Source organism: Lathamus discolor, chromosome 15 (assembly GCF_037157495.1).
Source record: "Lathamus discolor isolate bLatDis1 chromosome 15, bLatDis1.hap1, whole genome shotgun sequence".
NCBI classification, from domain to species: domain Eukaryota; kingdom Metazoa; phylum Chordata; class Aves; order Psittaciformes; family Psittacidae; genus Lathamus; species Lathamus discolor.
The window spans coordinates 2,219,055-2,238,071 of record NC_088898.1 but is presented as its reverse complement, the minus strand read 5'-3'; the positions used below and the strand labels follow the sequence as shown (position 1 = coordinate 2,238,071).

At 39.1% G+C, this 19,017-nt stretch overlaps 1 protein-coding gene across 15 annotated transcripts in view; it reads left to right on the top strand.

The window, feature by feature from the left end:
* The window catches only part of TTLL11 (tubulin tyrosine ligase like 11), a 62,163-nt gene that overhangs the window by 20,187 nt on the left and 22,959 nt on the right, over positions 1 to 19,017 (top strand). For 14 of the 15 annotated variants that reach the window (XR_010616099.1, XR_010616097.1, XR_010616098.1 and 11 more), the window contains exons 7-8: positions 7,972 to 8,076; positions 18,154 to 18,411. Coding sequence is in view for 1 of the 15 variants with exons in the window: in XM_065695248.1 (XP_065551320.1) it covers positions 7,972 to 8,076; positions 18,154 to 18,411 (363 nt within the window). In the remaining 14 variants the exon portion in view is untranslated. The remainder of the gene's footprint in view (positions 1 to 7,971; positions 8,077 to 18,153; positions 18,412 to 19,017) is intronic. The other variant, XR_010616100.1, reaches the window with a different exon arrangement.

The window sequence follows — 19,017 nt, the reverse complement described above, 5'->3', positions numbered from 1 at the left end:
TTGTTGATGTTGCACCTCCAGCAGAAAATCCATTTTAAAAGGCTTCACAAACTTCTGGGTTTCTGTGCTTGATTTTGACTCGTTATAGCAGTAAAAGGTTTTAGTTTTGGTGTTTAATTATTAGCAATTAATTCCTTTTAAAATTCCATTAGATTTGAGGAGCAAAAAGGAATCTCAGTCTTGTATGCAAATACTGTATGTTCGCCACTGGATGGTAGATGTAAAGTGTTTGACTGGTGGTATAATTGCAAGGCGCGAGTATCATTTGGAGCGGGTCTGCTCTAAATGTCTTAGGAAGATCATTTATATCATCTCATCAATGCTAATGACCTGCTTTCCTGTGAGGAATGTTTGCACCCGAGTTTATTTATCGCTGGATTAATTAGCATTGTAAGAGACTTCTTTGTATTTGTGCTGCTGTTGTTTATTCTGTGTCCCAGTGTGATCTCTTGCATTCACATGCCTAGTTTCTTACATATTTCAAGACAGAAAGTAAGCATTTCTTTCTCTGGACAAAGAAAGCATAGTATTGTGACATGCTTGTAATTAGAAATATGAGTTGCTCATGGAATAAAATCTGCTTTTTACTTGCTAGAGTTGAAGAAGATGCAGCACTCTAAGTGATAGAATGACTTTTATTCAGCACTGAAATAGCCATTGACAGAAGAAAGAATTGAAACACTTTGGAAATGAAATGTAATTTAATCTATGGCTATTACAAAACCAATCAAGTCATTGTGGCCACAAAACTGAGTGCTTTTGGTTTATTACCTGTTACGGCATTCCGTTTCGTTGCTAGTTTATCTTTCCTTGGGTGCTATTTGCTGTACAGATCGCTTCTCTATTTGAAGTCAGCCTTGAAATTTATGATATTCTGATTATTTTTTCCTTCTGTTAAATATATGTCAGGTACAATTCTCTTCTGTGGAGTGCGTGGCTCTCACAAATGTCGAGTGTGATTAACTCATTCTCTGAGCAGGAAGAACCCCAATGTGGTGTCTCTCAAAGTTTTGCAAGATCAGCAGCCAAATAATGGCGAATGTCACTCTGTTCAGAGAGCACCCTGTAAATATTAATGTATGTCAGTTTGACTCTTTATCTCCACGTGTTATGTAGTTAGGAAGAAATTCCAGTCAAGGGCTTGTAGAACTTGCTTCCCAAGAGATCTTACTCTTTTCTTGCACAAACCAAGATGGTTCCTTTTTTCTGCTGTGTGGATTCTTCATTTCTTGCTATTGAGAGGCAATTTTGTACTTTCTTAAAGGTTGGGGTTAGGGTTCTTCACTTAAAGAACGGGAAAAAGTTAGGAAATAACCTGTGCAGCTGTATTCCATTTAGCTTCCAGAGATTTTTTTATTAAATTTCATAACTTCCCCTGATGTTTGTGTCATGTTTAATGGAAATAGGAAAATACACTTTGCAAAGATGTCTCGAGTGTATGATTGTCCTACATTTTGATGATGATAAAGTCATTCTTGCCATTGATTACTGTGTTTATCTCACTATACATATTCTAAGGTTATGATTGTGTGACAGGGGTTGTTTAAGAGGGTCAGAAATTCAGTGCACAAGCACATGGAGAGACTGAATGGGAGAACGCTGCTGTTGCAGCTATTGCTGATCAGAAACTAATGTAATGTATCTTAGTTTCCACTTCTGTGTGTAACTGTACTGTATTCCACAGGGATTCATTTCTCAGGGTTGTCAGTGCTTTTTGCATTATACAGGCTGTTTAGTGCTTATAAAAATAAGCACGCACTAAACCTGGCTGTGGTAGTATCAGTATTTTGGTTTCCATTTGCTAATTGACTTTATGAGCTGACTGCTAGAGCTTTAGGTTGATTCCTTATCCCTTTGCTCTCACTTGGAAGTCTGGTCAGGTTTTCAGCTATTCAAATGCTTCTCAAGTACCACCTCTTCATTCCAAGCCTTATTTCTGCCTGAGAGTGTATAAACTCATATGTGTGGCTTTCTTGAGATTGATCTTTCTGCTGTGGTTCATTTTGGAGGCTGACACAATTTTTTTCTCCATCAGTCAAAATGACCCAGCATTCATATTCAGGATCATTCTGCCAGAGCCTTTTGAAAGCACATTGAATTAGACCCTTTCTCTTTCCTAGAGGGCTTTTTGGTTTATTCCTTCATCAGGCAGTCTGCCAACTTCAGAATCAATTCTTGTCTGTTACATTAGCCCATGCGGCTTTTGATGAGTTAGACATGTGAGGGAGACTTTTAAATGTGGCGTTTGTCAATGTAACTTCAGTTCAGTTTATTGAAATGTTTGTTTTTCTGTAGTTGGAGAGTATTTATTTCTACTGCTATTTCTCATCCTGCTCAAGAACTAGCTTCAGCTACTCCGTTCAGTTCTGTGAAGCAAATGGTACAGGTGCCTTGATCTTTGCTCTCTGTTCTTGCTTTTCCAATTATCTGCTTCATCCTTCAGAGCTTTTAACCTTACTTGTATTGATTAGACAGGCCCTGTTGGAAATTCTACCAGCTACAATGTGGGATGTCCCTCCATGAAGGGAAAGGAAGGATGTGGTAGTGCTTGACTCACAGAACAGATCTATGTTGGTTTTAAGAGCCACTTAGAGGAGAGTGCCACAAGAGTGTTTAATACAACAGAAAATAGAATACAGGGTGCAGAACAGTAGCAAATAATTTGAATGTGCTGTGGCAGCAGTCCTAACATGGAAAACAAAATCTGCTGATAGAAAGGTCAGATCTTTTAGTTTACAAGTAGCTTGTAATCTGGAATGTTTTAATTGCCTACTAATGCATAAATACATGAGCAATAATAATGTTTCTTCAAAAATAGCTAGCACCATATCCCTACATAAATACAGCAGGAATTCAGTAATTCACTTCAACGTTTATCAAACCATTACAGGGGAAGCTGGTTTTGTGAAAATGCCTCTGGACTAGGACATAAAAGATGCAATTTTTGTTCCTGATTCAACCAGTTTTACTCTGTGACCTTTAGACAAAATATCTTCCTCCTGTTACCATTTTCATTCTGTGAAAGGAGGACGATGTCTTGCTTCTCCCATGCACTGGCAGTCTTTCTAAGCTAATAACATTCAGGGTATGGCCTGTTAGTAGTGTATGAGGTCAGTTTATGTATTGTTGATGTATAAAAATATTACAGAAAAGCTTCAGTTTTCTTCTCTGGAAGACTCTAGGTCTGATTCTGTGTTTTTCAGTAAATACTCCTGGTCATTGCTAAGGTTTGCAAAGCATTCTTCACCTTTTGCCAACCTTATTGTCATTATTGAGCTCTTTATCTTTTGCTTTCTCCCATACAGTGTGTAGAGCCATTGCGTTTCCTATACAACATAGGATATATATATGGTGCATGGTGTGCTCTTTAAATATTTGGGATGTTAGGATTTTAAAAGGGATTTTTCTTAGTGTCATTCTTTGGTGTTATTTTCATCTTCTCGTTTTTACAGTCCTTTGCTAATAAAATGGAGAACTCATGGAATATCATTGGTATGCACGCAAACATGACACTAAATGACCCCATGCTCAACAACAGATTAATGTACAATTATCCCATTTTGTTATTCACAGTCCAGGTTTGCAGGATTGTCTGTGTTTGCTCATGTATTGTATTCTAAGCACCAACATCTTGAATGTAAAGACTATATTTTAGCTTCCACATAAAGAGTGAATTCAGTCTTATTTTGTATCTCTTGAAATGACCCATATTAAGGGACAGCTGGAAGTGCTTATAATGTACTCCGCAAGCGAGTTGATGACATGACCAGGTTATTTAAACGTGTTAATTGATATGGGCTGAATAATTTTTAAAGGTTTCATTTTCAGCCTTGTGAAATGAATTAGTCCAAAGCAACCGTTGCTTCTGAAGTAGCTGGTGTTATGTTACCAAATTAGCAAAGGAGACTAGTTTGTCCAATTAGGCTTGAATCGCCATGTTTTGAGATGCAGTTAATCTAATTACACTTTTATTGGCATCTCTTTCTTTCTTCTCTTTACAAATTCTAGTGAGCAGTAGAGGAAGGATTGGAAATAAACTGAGGAATGTGACCTGTCAAGAGTGTTTCCATAAAATCTGAACTTTCCAACCATCCTAATATATAAAAGCAATTACATCTCTTAGAATGTAATACTATGTGAATACCTGTGTTGATCATTAAGAAGTCTTTCTGGTTTTTTTTCTTTTTAGGATTATTAAATGAAAACCTTTGTAATAAAGTCCAGCAACAAAGAAAGTTTTGTCAGAATATGTCACTTTCCTCAAGTCTTTGTAGTGCAGCCGCAAAAGTTGCTGTAATCTTCAAGGTTTGCTCCAGGAGAAGGGAGGTCAGGAATAAAGTGGGGTGGCTGCTTAGTCTCCTTCCAAATGGTCTGACTGGTAACAGAGTCTGCCGTAAGGCACGCTGTATTTTGCATCCCTCATAGCCAGCAGTAATGACTGGGGCAAGAGGCTTCACCGATCTGCAATACAAAGACTTTGCTGCACTGGCAGCTGATCAAGCCTCCTTCTGTATCTGACAGCATAAATGTTGGAGCTCCTTTGGTGTGTGCTCCTCCTTTGACTGAATTCTAACTGAGTAAGCTCCTTTTGTGTTGTGTTGGTTTGGTTTTGTTTTTCTTTAAACATGAACTCAGGAATACTTCAAAGCATCCCTGGGAGATTTGCTGTGTACAGTTGTTGGCTGTATCCAGCCATTGCAGATGGCAGGCTTCAGCTGAAACCAGTGAAAACTTGCATTAAGCATGGTCAGAAACTTGCTCAGTATACATTGGATAGGATATAAAACAAATAGCAATTTTCACCTTATTCATAGAGTACTTAAGTGCATAGTTAAGTCTTTTGTGGAGTTAGCCCTTAGAGGGTGAAATTGCTGTAGTTATGGCTGTTCGCTTTTTCCTTTTACCTCAGAGATGTAAACTGGCTTGAAAAAATAATATGGTAGAGAAGTCCTTGATGTTCTTAGATGTTATTTCCACTATTCAGGGCTTCTTGTATGTACTCTTTAAGGCTGACATTTCTTCAGCCTGAAAAAGGTTTGTGTTTTTGTGTTGGACAAGGGCTTAATTTCCAACTAATTTTCAGTACTTGTCTCAGGTTGTTTTGCGCTTCTCTGCCTCAGTGATCCAGGCATCCATCCAGCTCTGCAAGTGCAGTACATGTTGTCAAAGAGTGTTAATCTGAACTAACTCTTGAGTTGAAAACCTGCCATGTAGTAAAAGCTAAACAAATGTGTTTGTGCCTAGTGAATCCACTGAAGAGAGTACAGGGCAGAGGAGGACATGGTGTAATGTGCTGTCTAACTGGAAACCAGGCTGTCCAGCAGCGCTCTACATAAGGAAGTAACTTTCTGCTTATAAAATTGATTTGATTGAAACCTAATTTGTACCTCATATAAGGAAAGAAGTTTATTCTGTTTTCTGTACACATTCTACAAGTGCCATCTCCTCTCTTGCTCTGCTTGACTGCATTAATCTCAGCCCGTCTAGTGCAAAGAGGAGGAGGAAAATGAGCAGTTGTCTCCTTTGTTGAGAAAACTGCTTAGTTGTTTTTAAAGTACATTTTTAAGTGATAGTACTCCATCTTCTTTCTTTGCATGTGCTATAATTTCCTCCTTTATTTTCAATACAGGAAAGCTCTTGTGATTTGAACTTAAAGCTGCCTTTTTTCTCTCTGTCTTAAAGTATAGGGTAGAGGCAGCATATGTGTGAGCCTTCTCTGTCCAAGTGGGTTCACTGAATTTGGATGTTCATACAGGGAAGGTGATTAGTAGTTAGGCTGGAGTGCAAATTTTTTTTGGCCTGACACTTCAATATGCTAATCATTAGAACTGAGTTTCTGCTATCAGCAAAATAATCTTCACCTCTGCTCACCCTGTAGCTTGCTAACATCATCTAGTCTTTTGGGTGATATCTTGACTTACTGCAGGAGTAGCAGCACCACCCTCACAGGGAAGAACTTCCTAAGAGCTCATCTCAATCTCCCCTCTGGCAGGTTAAAGCCATTCACTTTAACCTGTCCCTACAAGCCCTTGTCAACCCCCCCCCCCAGGTTTCTTGTAGCCCCTTTAGGCACTGGAGCTGCTCTCAGGTCTCCCCTTCAGGAGCCTTCTCTTCTCCAGGCTGAACCAGCCCAACTCTCTCGGCCTGGCTCCAGAGCAGAGCTGCTCCAGCCCTCGCAGCAGCTCCATAGCTTCCTCTACTCGCTCCAAGAGCTCCATGCAACTCCACTTTTAAATTAATTTTTCCAGTTGGTTTATAATGTAAACTTCAGGAAATTCCAATTTTCTGTAATCTTTCTGATACTAAATTGCTTCCCAGCAGATAGTTTTCATGGAATATGTGTGCAGGTATTTAATACAAAAATAAATGGTAGTATACCTAATGCGTATTTGTATATATGTCTGTATATGCAGCATGCCTATGTGTGTATTTGTACCTAGTATAAAAATGTCTCATTTCTTACCTGTCTCCTTGCCATCTTTACAATCTGTACATTACGTGTACCTAAAACTACGACCAACTGTAATAGCTTTGACAGCGTGAAATCTGTGGGGTGAGCCTTGAATACTTTGTCTTGGTTTCCAGTTAATATCTGTAAGTTCCTCATGTAGCTGCTGAGCTGCAGTGTATACTTTATGTTCTCTCAGGGATGGCACAACCCACGAACAAATTGATTTAAAAAAATAAGATTTCATGCAAGCAGGAAGATGTTATAACAAATCGATCAGCCAAGGGCATACTAAAGTACATCACCTTCCTAATAAAAGAAACAAATTCCTGTGGAGTAGGGCTCCTGGGCCACATAACAGTGTTTTATTAAGGTAACAGTAAAATGGAATAAATGAATGCTAATGCATGGATTATATCCCTTAACACCAGTGGAAAATTCATACATGCAAATGCCTTCTAAGAGTTATGTTTTTGCAATGTTTTGAGATGTCAGGGTTCAGAATGGGAGAACTTAGAGCAAATAGTTGTCAGTGTTGGTACAGCAGTGAGTTACAGAGCAGATTGAATGATCCAATTACCCCATGTCATTATAAGAAATAACACAGTTCATTTCTGTATTTCCATTTGATGCAAACCATTAATTCACTGCACTGGAACATGAAAGCCCAAGTTTGGAACTGTTAGTTTGAACAAAGCACAATCCTTTCTTTTCTTATGGCAGGCTGAAGTAACTGATGGGACCTTTCATTGACTGCAACGTGTGTCTCAGCCAGCAGGTTTCACTGTCTTGGGTATGTGGTTTGAGGAGAACACTGAAAAAAGGCAGCTCAGTTCTGAAATTAATTGAATTTCTTCTGATTTGAAAAAGCCCTCTTATTTCTAGAAGGCTGTGAGTAAAGCTGTTAAGATATGTGGAGGGAGATAGAAAAGATCCTTTTCATTACAGATTTGCTTTCATGCAACTGAAATTGCTGAGATCTCAATTCTTTTTCATCCTTTGGAGTAAAATAAAGACTCCCTAGATTTTTCTTTACTCAAATAAAACCTGAAGTGGGATATCAAAATGTGATGTAGGAGAAAATACCTTCTCAAGAAAATACCAAAGCAAGAAGGATTAGAGGCTTGATAATTCCTTAACAAGTATGTCCTATACATGTAAGTTGTGTGACAATCCTTAGAGGGGAACCATGAGGAGGGAGAAGCAAAATCAACCTAAGGGACCACAGAAGTTGAAGACAGAGATACATGAAAACAATAGATTTCTTGAGGTAAAACTGGATAGACTAGGGAAATGCATGAATTTCCTATTAACTCAACTTTTCCACATGGGCACTTAACTGAACTTGTTCCTTAGATGAATTCAGTGGCTAGAAAGTGCCAGAGTTTAAATGCGTGTTCCTAGTTTGTGACAGTGAACTTCACTCTGCCTTCTTGTGATTCTGTGTTTAAGTGCATTCGCTGTTCCATGCTTTGTACGTGGGTTGGTGTGGTGCTACATTACACGTGTGTTCGCTGTTCTAGATCTGGAGCCTTGCCTTGCCTGAGCAACTGTCTGTGCTGCCTGTTCCCCGGCCATCAGGGCAGTGATCTGTGGCAGGATGGACCCAGTCAACGGCTGCGGAACAAGTATGTCAGAGAACAGAGCCATAGAATGGGTCCAGCTTGTGCTGCTCGTGCTCAAACTGTTCTGCTGCTTTACTGCAGAGAAACATCTATAATTTATACTCACAATTTAATATAAAGATATAGCATTAATAAGGTTTTTGAGGGTATTTCTAATATAACAAGGAGGTTTTAGGCCTGAGGAAATGATTAACGATGTGTGTCAGACATTCTTACAAGATACTTGATACAGTATTGGAGTTTAAATATTACTGCACTGCTTTTACATGTTTTCGGTATTATTGGTTAATGCGTAAATGCAAGTTGTTCTAGGGAGACTTACCCTTTTCAGAAACAGTTTTAGATTAAGCACTTTTGTTTTTCTTTTGCCACTTGACTTCAATTTATGTTCTAGGTCTTCCTCCCTCCATTCTGTGTTGCTTGGAACTTCCATGGATTTTTCCAGTGTGTGATAGTATTCCTGAACTGCTTTGTAATAATCTCTGGTAGCTGCTTTCCTTCCTGGAAGAGCATCCCTTTAAAATAACATGGATATACATAGCAGCTGGAAATACCATTCTTTGCTGTGTGTTTTCTTGCCTTGTACAGAAATATTGTGATTTGTCGGCATAGGGTTGGCAATGATCTGTTTTCCTGGCAAGATGTTTACTCTTCAAGACTTTTTTTTTCCCTGCTGTAACTATAGGGTAAATGCAGGCATTTATTTTGGTAACATTTGGTCTTAGATGGAATGGAATGAGAAATGGAGGAAAAATTTATATTATTGCTTTGTTTTTTTTGCAGGAGCCTTATTACTCTCATTAGCTTCAGGCCATCAGAAAGTTCTGTATTGTCAGATACTGTGCATAATGAGTATGAATATTAGATCATAACCATGTCTGAGAACTGTTTGCTTATTCCCCTGTTTGTACTCACATACTAACGGCGAGGGAGTGCAAAGCAGGTTTTAAAGGGACAGCAAAATGAAGGGCTTGGAATTTTGGTTTGAGTTAAGCAAAGGCATTGAGCAGGAAAAAAAAACGTTTTCCCTCTTACAGATATCCTTCAGGTGTTTGTTCTGCAGGATCCTGGTTTTATTACATCAATCACAAGCAGCTTAAGGCTTCCAAAAACATAGTCACAGACAGATGTTGAGCCTGTCTGGGGATTAGAAATATCCTCTTCCATTAAGTATAAATTAACTTAATCACCAGGTATGAAAGATAAGCAGCATAAACATCATTCCCTGAAGCTTTCATTAAAATTAAAGTTCTATTTAAAACTAGGCTTGTACTTTCTATGACTTGATCCCCCTTCAAAGAGATTATATCTATCTGCTGTAAATTCTTACAGTGACAGAGTGACAGAAATGAATGTATTGGGGGCAGTGATGTTCTCTATAATTTAACTTCTGCTGCCAGTCATCTTTTAGCAGGAGAGATGATTGGCTTATTTTTAAGTAATAATTGGTCTCTAGTCTCTGAAAAATGAGAGAGCTGTAAAACTGCCTAGCACCCAGTTGCCACAGAAGGAAAGCATAAAGCCACATGACTTAACAGGAGCATAATCACCAGCAGTGTTGTTTTGTGTGTGTGGAATTCACCTGCTTTAATAGGAGGATTACTGCTGATAGAAAGCAATTGCACTGCTGCTTCCTACTCTGTTGGATGACAGGGTAAAGCTCCTTTTCTATCCTACCATAATCACGACTGCTTTCTAAGAATCGTTTCCACAGGGGAAGAAATTCCATGGGGTTCAGGTTTTTTTCTCTTCTGCTCTTAAGGCATTTGGTGGTCTAATGTTGGTTTCAATACATCATCAGGCTTTACAACTGGTTTGCCTTGGCAGTATCCTGTATTACTACTTTTAAGGCACACTTTTCTAAAGAAACGAAGGAAACTCTGGAGGAGTAATGAGGCGCATAAGTACCTTAAAAGCAAATAGTGAACACAAATAAATCTACTAGGAATAATAAAAGCTACCTCCACACAAAGTAAAGTATTGGGGACAATACATAATGATCTTTGTTCTATAATAATTCTTTGCTACAGTGGAACGAAGTTTTTCGATGCAGGTTTTGCATTGCTTATCCATTATTTCATTGTAGTAATGCTGTGTTTCTGCAGCACTCAGACTAGATGACAGGTAATAGCACAAGCATTCACTGTTTCTGTTACATTGAAAGTAATAAATCTTTAGCTGATGCAGACTGATATTACCATTATTCTTAGAAAGTTGGAAATAAAGAATCTCAATTAATAACTAGGAAATAACTTTTTTTTCAGCAGTTTGCATCTGAGACTCCTCAGGTGCATTTCTTCAGTGATTTAAACTATGTATTAGGGAGCTCTATAGAAATAAAAACAGAGCTCAAGTGCAACTATTACATGCAGTTGGATGTTCATCCCATGTGTGCAGTATCTGCTTTGTATCTCTAAAGGATGTCCCTTCTCTCTATGGTGTGCTGCTGCACTGATTCCAGTCATCACCTAGTAAGGTAGGAGTTTAATGAAACTATTTAATCACAGTATCACTGTTGCGCACTTTCAGTTTTGGTTATGAAGTTTGAAATGGTTTATTGGATTGAGCTTTAGTTTAAAATACAAGGGAATTAGCACGGCCTTTCTGACTTCTGATTTGTTGAAAACCTAAGCGCTTCTTTTCATACATGTTTCTCAAAAACTCCTCTGATCCATGATGATTCAGCCAGGAGAGCTCTGTACAACTCCTTTGAAAGGGAAGTGTTAGTCTTTGAATAGTACTTGTTGATAACTGCAGTGTCACTGCTTGTGTGGCTGTTGGACATTATCTCATACAAACTTCATTTCTTTCCAGGCAAAATGTGTAGGACAGCACATGAGTTTGTCTAAGGTTCTGAGTTTGAAGGGTGGCTCTAGTCTTCTCTGCAAATGATATGAAAACATCAGAAGTATTCTCATCCATCACTTTGTGTCCCTGGTGTGGAGCAAGTGAGGATCCACACAACGTTTCAACATCTTGCAAACATTCATTAGCAATGTGTTAAGGTGTCAGACTTGCACAGTCTTCTGTTTTCTTTCAAAAGCTATTTAATCTTTCATGAGAAGTGGTTATTTTTATAAGAAACCCACCCACTCTGAAGAAGCAGTGAGCCATCCTTCTCTGAAAGAGGACTGATGTCTGTGGAACTTAGAGTATGATATGCAGTAAACAGATAATACTCCTGGGATGGCAAATGGAAAGGCTGCAATGAGCAGATGGCTGGGCATGAGAGCTGCTGGGATTGTAGATGACAGGCTGCAGGGGCTTGGATTTAACTTCTTCAAGAATCTGATAAATTATTTTGCTTTTGTTAAGCAAATGGCAAGGCGATGGAGTACATTCTCAATTTGTCCTTGGAGTCACCTAAAATGTGTTTGCCAGCTCACAGACAAACTTAGTGGGCTCCACTTCTTTCACCCTTGTAGAGTGAATGCAACATTAGGCCTTGAAAGTGCACGCAAAGTTAGACATGGTCATGCTCACAATAAGGTTAAAATCTAAGTGATGTGATTTATTCCTTTTGAGATACGGATTCTTTTTTCTTGGAGAGAGATGGAAATTCTAACTGCTTCCAGGAGACAGGGCAGCTGCTGCATTTTCAAGCTGTGTTTTGTATGATGGTTATCTGCCAACAACATGGTGATTATCAGTCCTTATTTCTGATGCGATGGATTCTGCTCTTTGAAATATGGACTCTACTGTGGTTGCTTTGACTACCTCAAAGCATTCTCCAAATGTTGAATAAACTATGTGGAAGAGCAGTAATGCTTCTAACATAACTTCCAAAATCTCCTTACTCTCTGGGGTTTAATCTTCTTTTAATACTTTTATCTTTGCACTACTTTATTATTATTTTGAAAGGAGGAAATGCCTATTGATGGTTTTTACTTTGCCAGAGGGCAAAAGAGGAGATGAATATTCTGTTTCTTTAATGAAACTCACAAGTGGCCAGGACAAAACAAAAGATGCTGATTATTCACACAAGATGCTGTCAAACTATGGCACTTCTTGTTGTCACGTACTGTGAGGGCTGGAAGTCTCTGTGCATTAATAAAAGCAATGGGATTAGTTTGTAAGAGAAAATTCATGAATGGTTGATAATGCAGAGCCACTGCTCTGGCTTTGACTTAGTTTCCTAAATGATTTGTTTCCATGAATGAGCACACAAACATATTTCGTACCTCCACACCCCAGTAACAAAGACGTACCTGTTTCTTGGGAGGTCCGTAGACTGTGGTGATAAATGGGTGGATAGATAGATTTGTCATGCAAATTATTCTCTGTTTTTAACTATGTTAACATAGTTCTTGCTTTGAGAATAGAGGCTCAGCTGAGGGAATAATTATACCTTCAGAACCCAGAACATAATATTTTCTTTTATTAGGTAAGCAGTCGTCAGCTGATACCAAAATTGCTTAATTTATACTTCTAGCAATGCCCTAGATGTTAAATACACCACGTGAGCATTCCTAAAAATATGAATATTGCAATTCTTACCCAATTCTACTCTGAACTTGGCAGGTAACTTTATATACAAGCAGACAAAATGCTGTGAATTCTGAAGCCTTTAATTAGTAGTTGCAGATTTGTTTGTCCCTCAGCAACTCGTATTTGCATAAAGATTAAGGCTGGTCAGAATGAAAGGGATAAACCATAGATGGAGGAAACATTAATAAATTAGTAATCATGTATAAAAGATAAGTAGTCTTAGATGTCATTTCCATAAGCTTTATTAAAATTTAAATTCTTTTTTAAAGATGCAGTTAATATTTTCTCCACAGTTGATCATTTCTAAAGAGAGATCTGTCATGAGCTGCAGAATGAGAGAAATTAATGTATCGGGGTCAGACATTAGTATGTAAATGAAGCTTTGCTTTTATTCTGTACAGCAACAGAAGCATTACCTTATGTTTGACCTTTCATTCATTTAGCCTGACTCAGCTGTGTCAGTCAAAACAATTAATTCTAAGGAGCAGCTCTTAAGTGTGGGGCTCAGCTTGCTTCTCCTGCCTGTGCCTGTAGGGAATCCCTGGAGAGAAGAGGTAATGGAGGGGACCAGTGCACGAGTCTCTTGCTGGAGGTTTGGATTTTCTGATCCCTTCCCCACAGCTGCACTGTCCATAGACATTTTGCAGGGTATTCAGGGAGAACCCTGGGTGTTGTACCCAAACTCTCAAGGTGAAACCTTGAATGAGACAGTAAATAAGATGTGCGTTGGAAGTCACTTTCTGGAGTGAGAAGGAACTGGATGGTAAATATGCATAGGAGTTTTCAGCAGCTCTTTGAATCTGACAGGTAACATTACAAAAAGGTGAACTTCTCTGTTTTCCTATTGTCCAATGAGTTAATGGTAGAAAGGGAGGTGGAAATCCCCCTTGCATTTTTGTTGTTGCTGGACCTTGAGCTGTATTTCTGCTTCTCGTAGCTGTTCTGCCAGTGCTCATAGTGGCCTTGGATTGCATGACCCTTGGGGAGTTGTCATCCGCTTCACCCTTATGGTGTGGTGATGGCAGATGGCAGTGAAACACAGCAGAAAATGTAATGGCGCATTGCAAGTGAGCGTAATTCAGCCAGCACTAGGGCAAAAAATAGGATGTGCACTGTTCCCTTGCAAAAATGTGCAGCTCACAGTCAAATCCTGCTTTTATAGATCCTGAGTCTGGCTGTAATATCCCTGAGCTAAGCAGCTTTCCTTAATGAGTCATGTTGAGACCACGTAGAGATTTGGTGCATACATGTGTGCCCATAGATCTACAGGAAATAAACTTTTATTGAAGCAGTGTCTCTGGTAGCAGTGGAGAATTACAGTCAGAGTATAGTCAGTGTAAGTGCTTGCAGTTAAGGTGAGTCTGCAGAATGGGCGAGTCTATCAATTCAGTTTTACAGATAGGGACAAGCTCTTGTGCAGGTTTGCTTTGGAAGGAGGTAGTTCTTTTAAAATTGCAGAAGGTGACTTTCACTGTAATCCAGATCATGATTAAATTATATGTGCTTTAGGAAATTAAACTTCAGGAAATCTTGGGGGATAGGGGCTAGGCTAAAGAATGAAAACGAATCATTAAACTTTATAAAAGCAGTAAACTATAAAAGCAGATTAAAGAGTACATTCTCTTTTTTTGCTTAATGGAAGTACAAGATTTGGCAATGCAGATTGAATTACATTTTTCTTGTTCCGATGTATATATTTTATGGACTTTCCCAGTATATGAGTGGAAAGGAATGAGGCATGCAGTAACGTACATGGTTTTATTTTTAAAACACCTTTCTAATAAGAAACATGTTTTTAAAAGCTATTTCAGTAAAAGTTTGGGATGCTGGTTTTGAGTTTTTATCCATGACCTCAAAGGCAGCTGTAGGCTTTTCTCCATACAAAGGGAAAAAGGAAGTTCTCGGTGATAATTTAGAGCCTCTGGTTTCTTACATTCAACAATATAATTTTTCTTTCACCATAATACAGTTTTTTTTTTCTACAAACACAGTTTTCTCTGACCTTTATACAAACCCAGCATAGTTCTGCTTAATAATTTGACGTGTGTCCATTGTGTCCATTTGGAATTGTGCCCATTCCCGCTCAGTCAAGGAGACAAGAGTCTTTTGTGGCTCCCATCACTAATGTGTCCAGAGTATTTGTTAGTAGTTTGGGTGTTCTTTTCATGGCCATTTCACATTTCTTTTGAGGATGGTTTGAAAAATGGGAGGCTGGAAACCCCCCTTGTTTAAACTATTGCACTTCCTCAGAAATTCCAGGGACTGTTGCTTCAGCAAAAAGTCCTGTGAGGGTGCTGAGGCGCTGGCACAGGGTGCCCAGAGAAGCTGTGGCTGCCCCATCCCTGGCAGTGCTCAAGGCCAGGTTGGACACAGGGGCTTGGAGCAAGCTGCTCCAGTGGAAGGGGTCCCTGCCCGTGGCAGGGGTTGGAACTGGATGAGCTTTAAGGTCCCTTCCAACACAAACCATTCCATGAAAGAGGTATGGATTTGTGAAAGAAGGACAGATTTGCAGATGAAGACTGTGGTGAGAGATGCTGATCCCCAAAGTCAACACTCCAGCCTCCTGCCTTGGGCAGCATTCGCACCAAAGAGCACTGGGGCTATAATTAATTTATCTGAAGCTGATCCCTTTAGCAGTCTCTTCAGCATTTTCTGTAAGAAATGTAATGAAATTTCCTCAGCTCTACTTGCACCTTTTAAAGCAAAGCTTTGTATTTTATTAAACTGAAAACATTAAATGATGAATGAATAATGTACAATCCAAAACACTCTGGAATTTAGAATGAGAAAGGGCTTGGGGCTTCCAGGCATCATTAAAATGAGAGTTACATTACAAAGAACACAACCTTCTCTCCTCCTGGGTACAAGGTTTCACATTTGGTCAGGGTCTAGCTCAACTGGCTGAAGATCTGAATTTTTAAATTAAGGAACAGACCTTTTGAGATTAAAAATAGAAGCCTGCATGCTTACTGTTTCTTGGCTTTATGTAGTCTCAGTTTTGGTAATCGCAGGGTACTTGAAAGCAGTGAAACACCATCCAGTCTTACATGAGAACCCCCCAAAACTAATCATGTATTGCTTTAAGCTTTACTTAACTAATGACAGAAATAACGTTCTTTTCCTTGCTATCTGCAGCAAAGAGGAACATTATCACAGCACTACTCAAGATCTGCATTTATTCTTTAAAGACTTTTTAGAGCCTTTTAGCTCAAAAGTGATCGCATTTATTTATTCAACACCACTGAACATAAGTGTGGATGCTTTTTACAAAGAACTGTTGCAATGGCTGCTAACATTCAGCATCTAAATAAGCTTGGAGCTGGCATTTGGTGCAGGGAGATGTTTCCAGCCTCAGGTCTGTGTGAAGTGGTCGCGTGTGGTGTCACATATGGGGGGTGCTGCAGTGAATGGTGATCCCCTGCCATTTGAAGGTGACATCTGGAGGTATGAATGAGTTCAGAGCCCAGGTTCAAGCAGGGTTGAAAACTTGGGTTCAAAAATGTCTTTTAGAAATCAGACATCACGATTTAGTTCATACTAATTAAAACTTTATTGCTTTCCTTGCAATTCTCACTTCTTTTTTTCCGGTAAGGGGCCTTTGTCTTGCACTTGCTGTACATTTGTTTTCAACATACCTCTCTCTAGAAGTTCAAGGTATAACTTTGAAGTACTCCATACTAAAGGGGACGTAGCGTGGCAATGGAGTAATGTCTTTCAGGGAAATGTAGTAGAAAAGAAAGTCTACAAATCCATGGGGATATTGGTTTTGGTTGAGTGACTACAGGCTGGCTGTGAGAGGGCTAAGGAAATCTGCTGCCTTTGCAACCGAAGTCGAAGGTACAGATTTACTGGAGATTTGACTTGATAAGTTCTCCGGTGCTATGGGTGGATAATAACCATGTTGATTGTTATCCCCTGCTGGAACAGAACTTTGTGAAGGATACTAAATCTGCTCAGGAACACAAAAGATCAATGGAGTAAAAGCACTAATTTTTTTACTACCTAGTGTGAATTATGCTTATTCTCCATGATGGGTAATTAGAAAAATGACTGGAAAGAAAATGAAAACCTGCATATGCTTATGTGTGTGCCAAATAATCACCGTCAGCTCTCAGACTTCCTGAACTTGGGAGAAGAGCAATCTTTAATTTTATCTGTGTATGTCAAACACAGACAAAGAAGTAAAACTATGTCATGCTGAATAAACATGTAACATCTATTTTGGAACACCATTATCTCGATCAGCTTTATTTAGAGAATTTGGCAACAACAATGAAGATGAAATAATGTATTTTGACAGGATGCAGAGAGGATTTGAAGGCAAAATAATGGGATTGCCTAGAAATTGTCTCCTGAATAGTGCCAGTCTGCATTTATATGAACAGTATTGCTTCTGAATGTATCATTACAATTTCTTCTCTGCAAATATATCTTGCTGAACTTTTTGTACTATATTTATCAGAGAAGGTAAAGGCTTCTAATCATCAGTGGGAAATAAGTTTAGTCTTAGATTATTACAATCTCTAAACATTTCCCATTAAATGTTCCATGCAATTCCGTGAAACTCATCTTTTTCTACATACCTGAATTTGTTTGATGCTGACAGTAACTACACATTGGTGGTTCCTTGTCTCTGGGGAAGAATTGAGCCTATTACTTTCCATGAGGTTGTAAAGACCTTTTGAATATGGATGTTCTGCAGTATCACAAGGGATCTGCATTGAGGAGAACAGTAAGTTATGGGGGGAGATTGAAATGTGTAACTCCTAATGTTTAACTCTGTGGACTGAAACCAATCTTCTGCTCTTTTAGATAAAAACAGTCTGGTGGGGCCTGATTTTTGTTGAGAATTCAAAAAAAAAAGGTGATGAGAGAAAAATACTGTTCCAGATCAGGGATGCAGAAAGGAGCAGTGCAACCTGATGTCCATGCAGGCTTTTTGTTACTAAACTAAAATGTCTTTATCGGTGAATGCACTATAAATGTTTCTATAGGAAAGGGAATTGTAAGGGAATCAATCGTACAGGCATATCTTGTTACTAGTGTTTCAGTTTTGAAATGTTTTAGATTAAATAAGTGGAGGGAGTATGATTTTCAGGAAGGACTGAACAGTCACATCAAATGTAATGTCTTAAATTGCCATAATTTGAGGTTCTAAAATCACCCATCTTTTAAAAAATACTCATGTATATAATCTGGTAGCTGGGTTGATGGCCATCCCCCTGAGTTTCTGAACTCTTGAGATGTTTTCCATCTGTTTCTACAGCTGGGGCTGTGCCCAAAAGGCACACAGCTAGAATGTGTTGCAGTTTAATACCTGTGTAGGAAACTGATGACCTCTTCCTAGGACAAAATAGCCAAGGGTCTATATAGAGAGAACCACACAGGGTGATTGTGCTGTTGCGACCAGGGGATGGTCATCTTATCCCTTGAACTCTTAAAACATGATTTCGGCCTTAGGGAACCTTAATATTTGTTCTTGATTTTTCATGATTGTAAAGATCTCATAATGTTTTTACTTAAAATCAGAAAGAATATTTAATCTCTTAAGACGAAGGTTAACATAAGATAAAATTATTCTATGTGCTGCAGGTGTCAGACTTCAGAGCATGTGTCGGAAGCAAACGAAGACCTGCTGGACATAGGACCAGCAGACGGCCCAGAACACGAGACCACCAGAACTCTGGAGCCTGAACTCCCGTCTCTCTGTCTCAAGCAAGTGTTCCCCAAGTACGCGAAGCAGTTTAACTACCTACGGCTTGTGGACAGAGTGGCTGCGTTGTTTATCCGATTTCTTGGTGTGAAAGGGACAACAAAGTTGGGGCCAACAGGTTTCCGGACATTCATAAGGTCAGTAAGGTGAAGGTTGCTTTAGGAATTACTTAATGTGTAGTCGAGAAGTTACAAACGGGTCCTGCGGAGTAGGACTGCTGTCCCTGTGCTTACCATCGATTCTGCTGACTAAAAGCAGGCCCTAACAGTAGTACGTTTTTAGTTGTAGGTTGAGTAATGCTTTCTAAAGAAACTTTTCCCTGTAAGTTCCACTGGATCGTTGCAAATTTTTTATAAAATAGATAATTTTTTATCATTCTGAGCTCCCAAAATACATGACGTGTGAAGCCGTGTCTAGTAGGAACCCGGGTCTTTATTCTGCAGCAGCTCAGTGATACACTGGGAGATACTATTTGCAATCTTTGTCAGCATGTCATGTTCTAGTAAATTGTAGAGATATCAGTGTGAGAAAGTGACAACTGAAACTGGGTCACTTCATCTGGTTCTGTTGGCTGTGGGGCACAGCCATCTGCCCCAGGCCACCCGAAAGCCTTTCCAAATGCCAGTTGCTGCTGCATTGTGCACTAAGGATTTGCATTGTGAAATTGCAACTTGCAATGGCAAGGAACTCTATTTATTTTTTCCACGTATTTTTTATTTGTGAGGGTTTTCTTTTCATTGTTT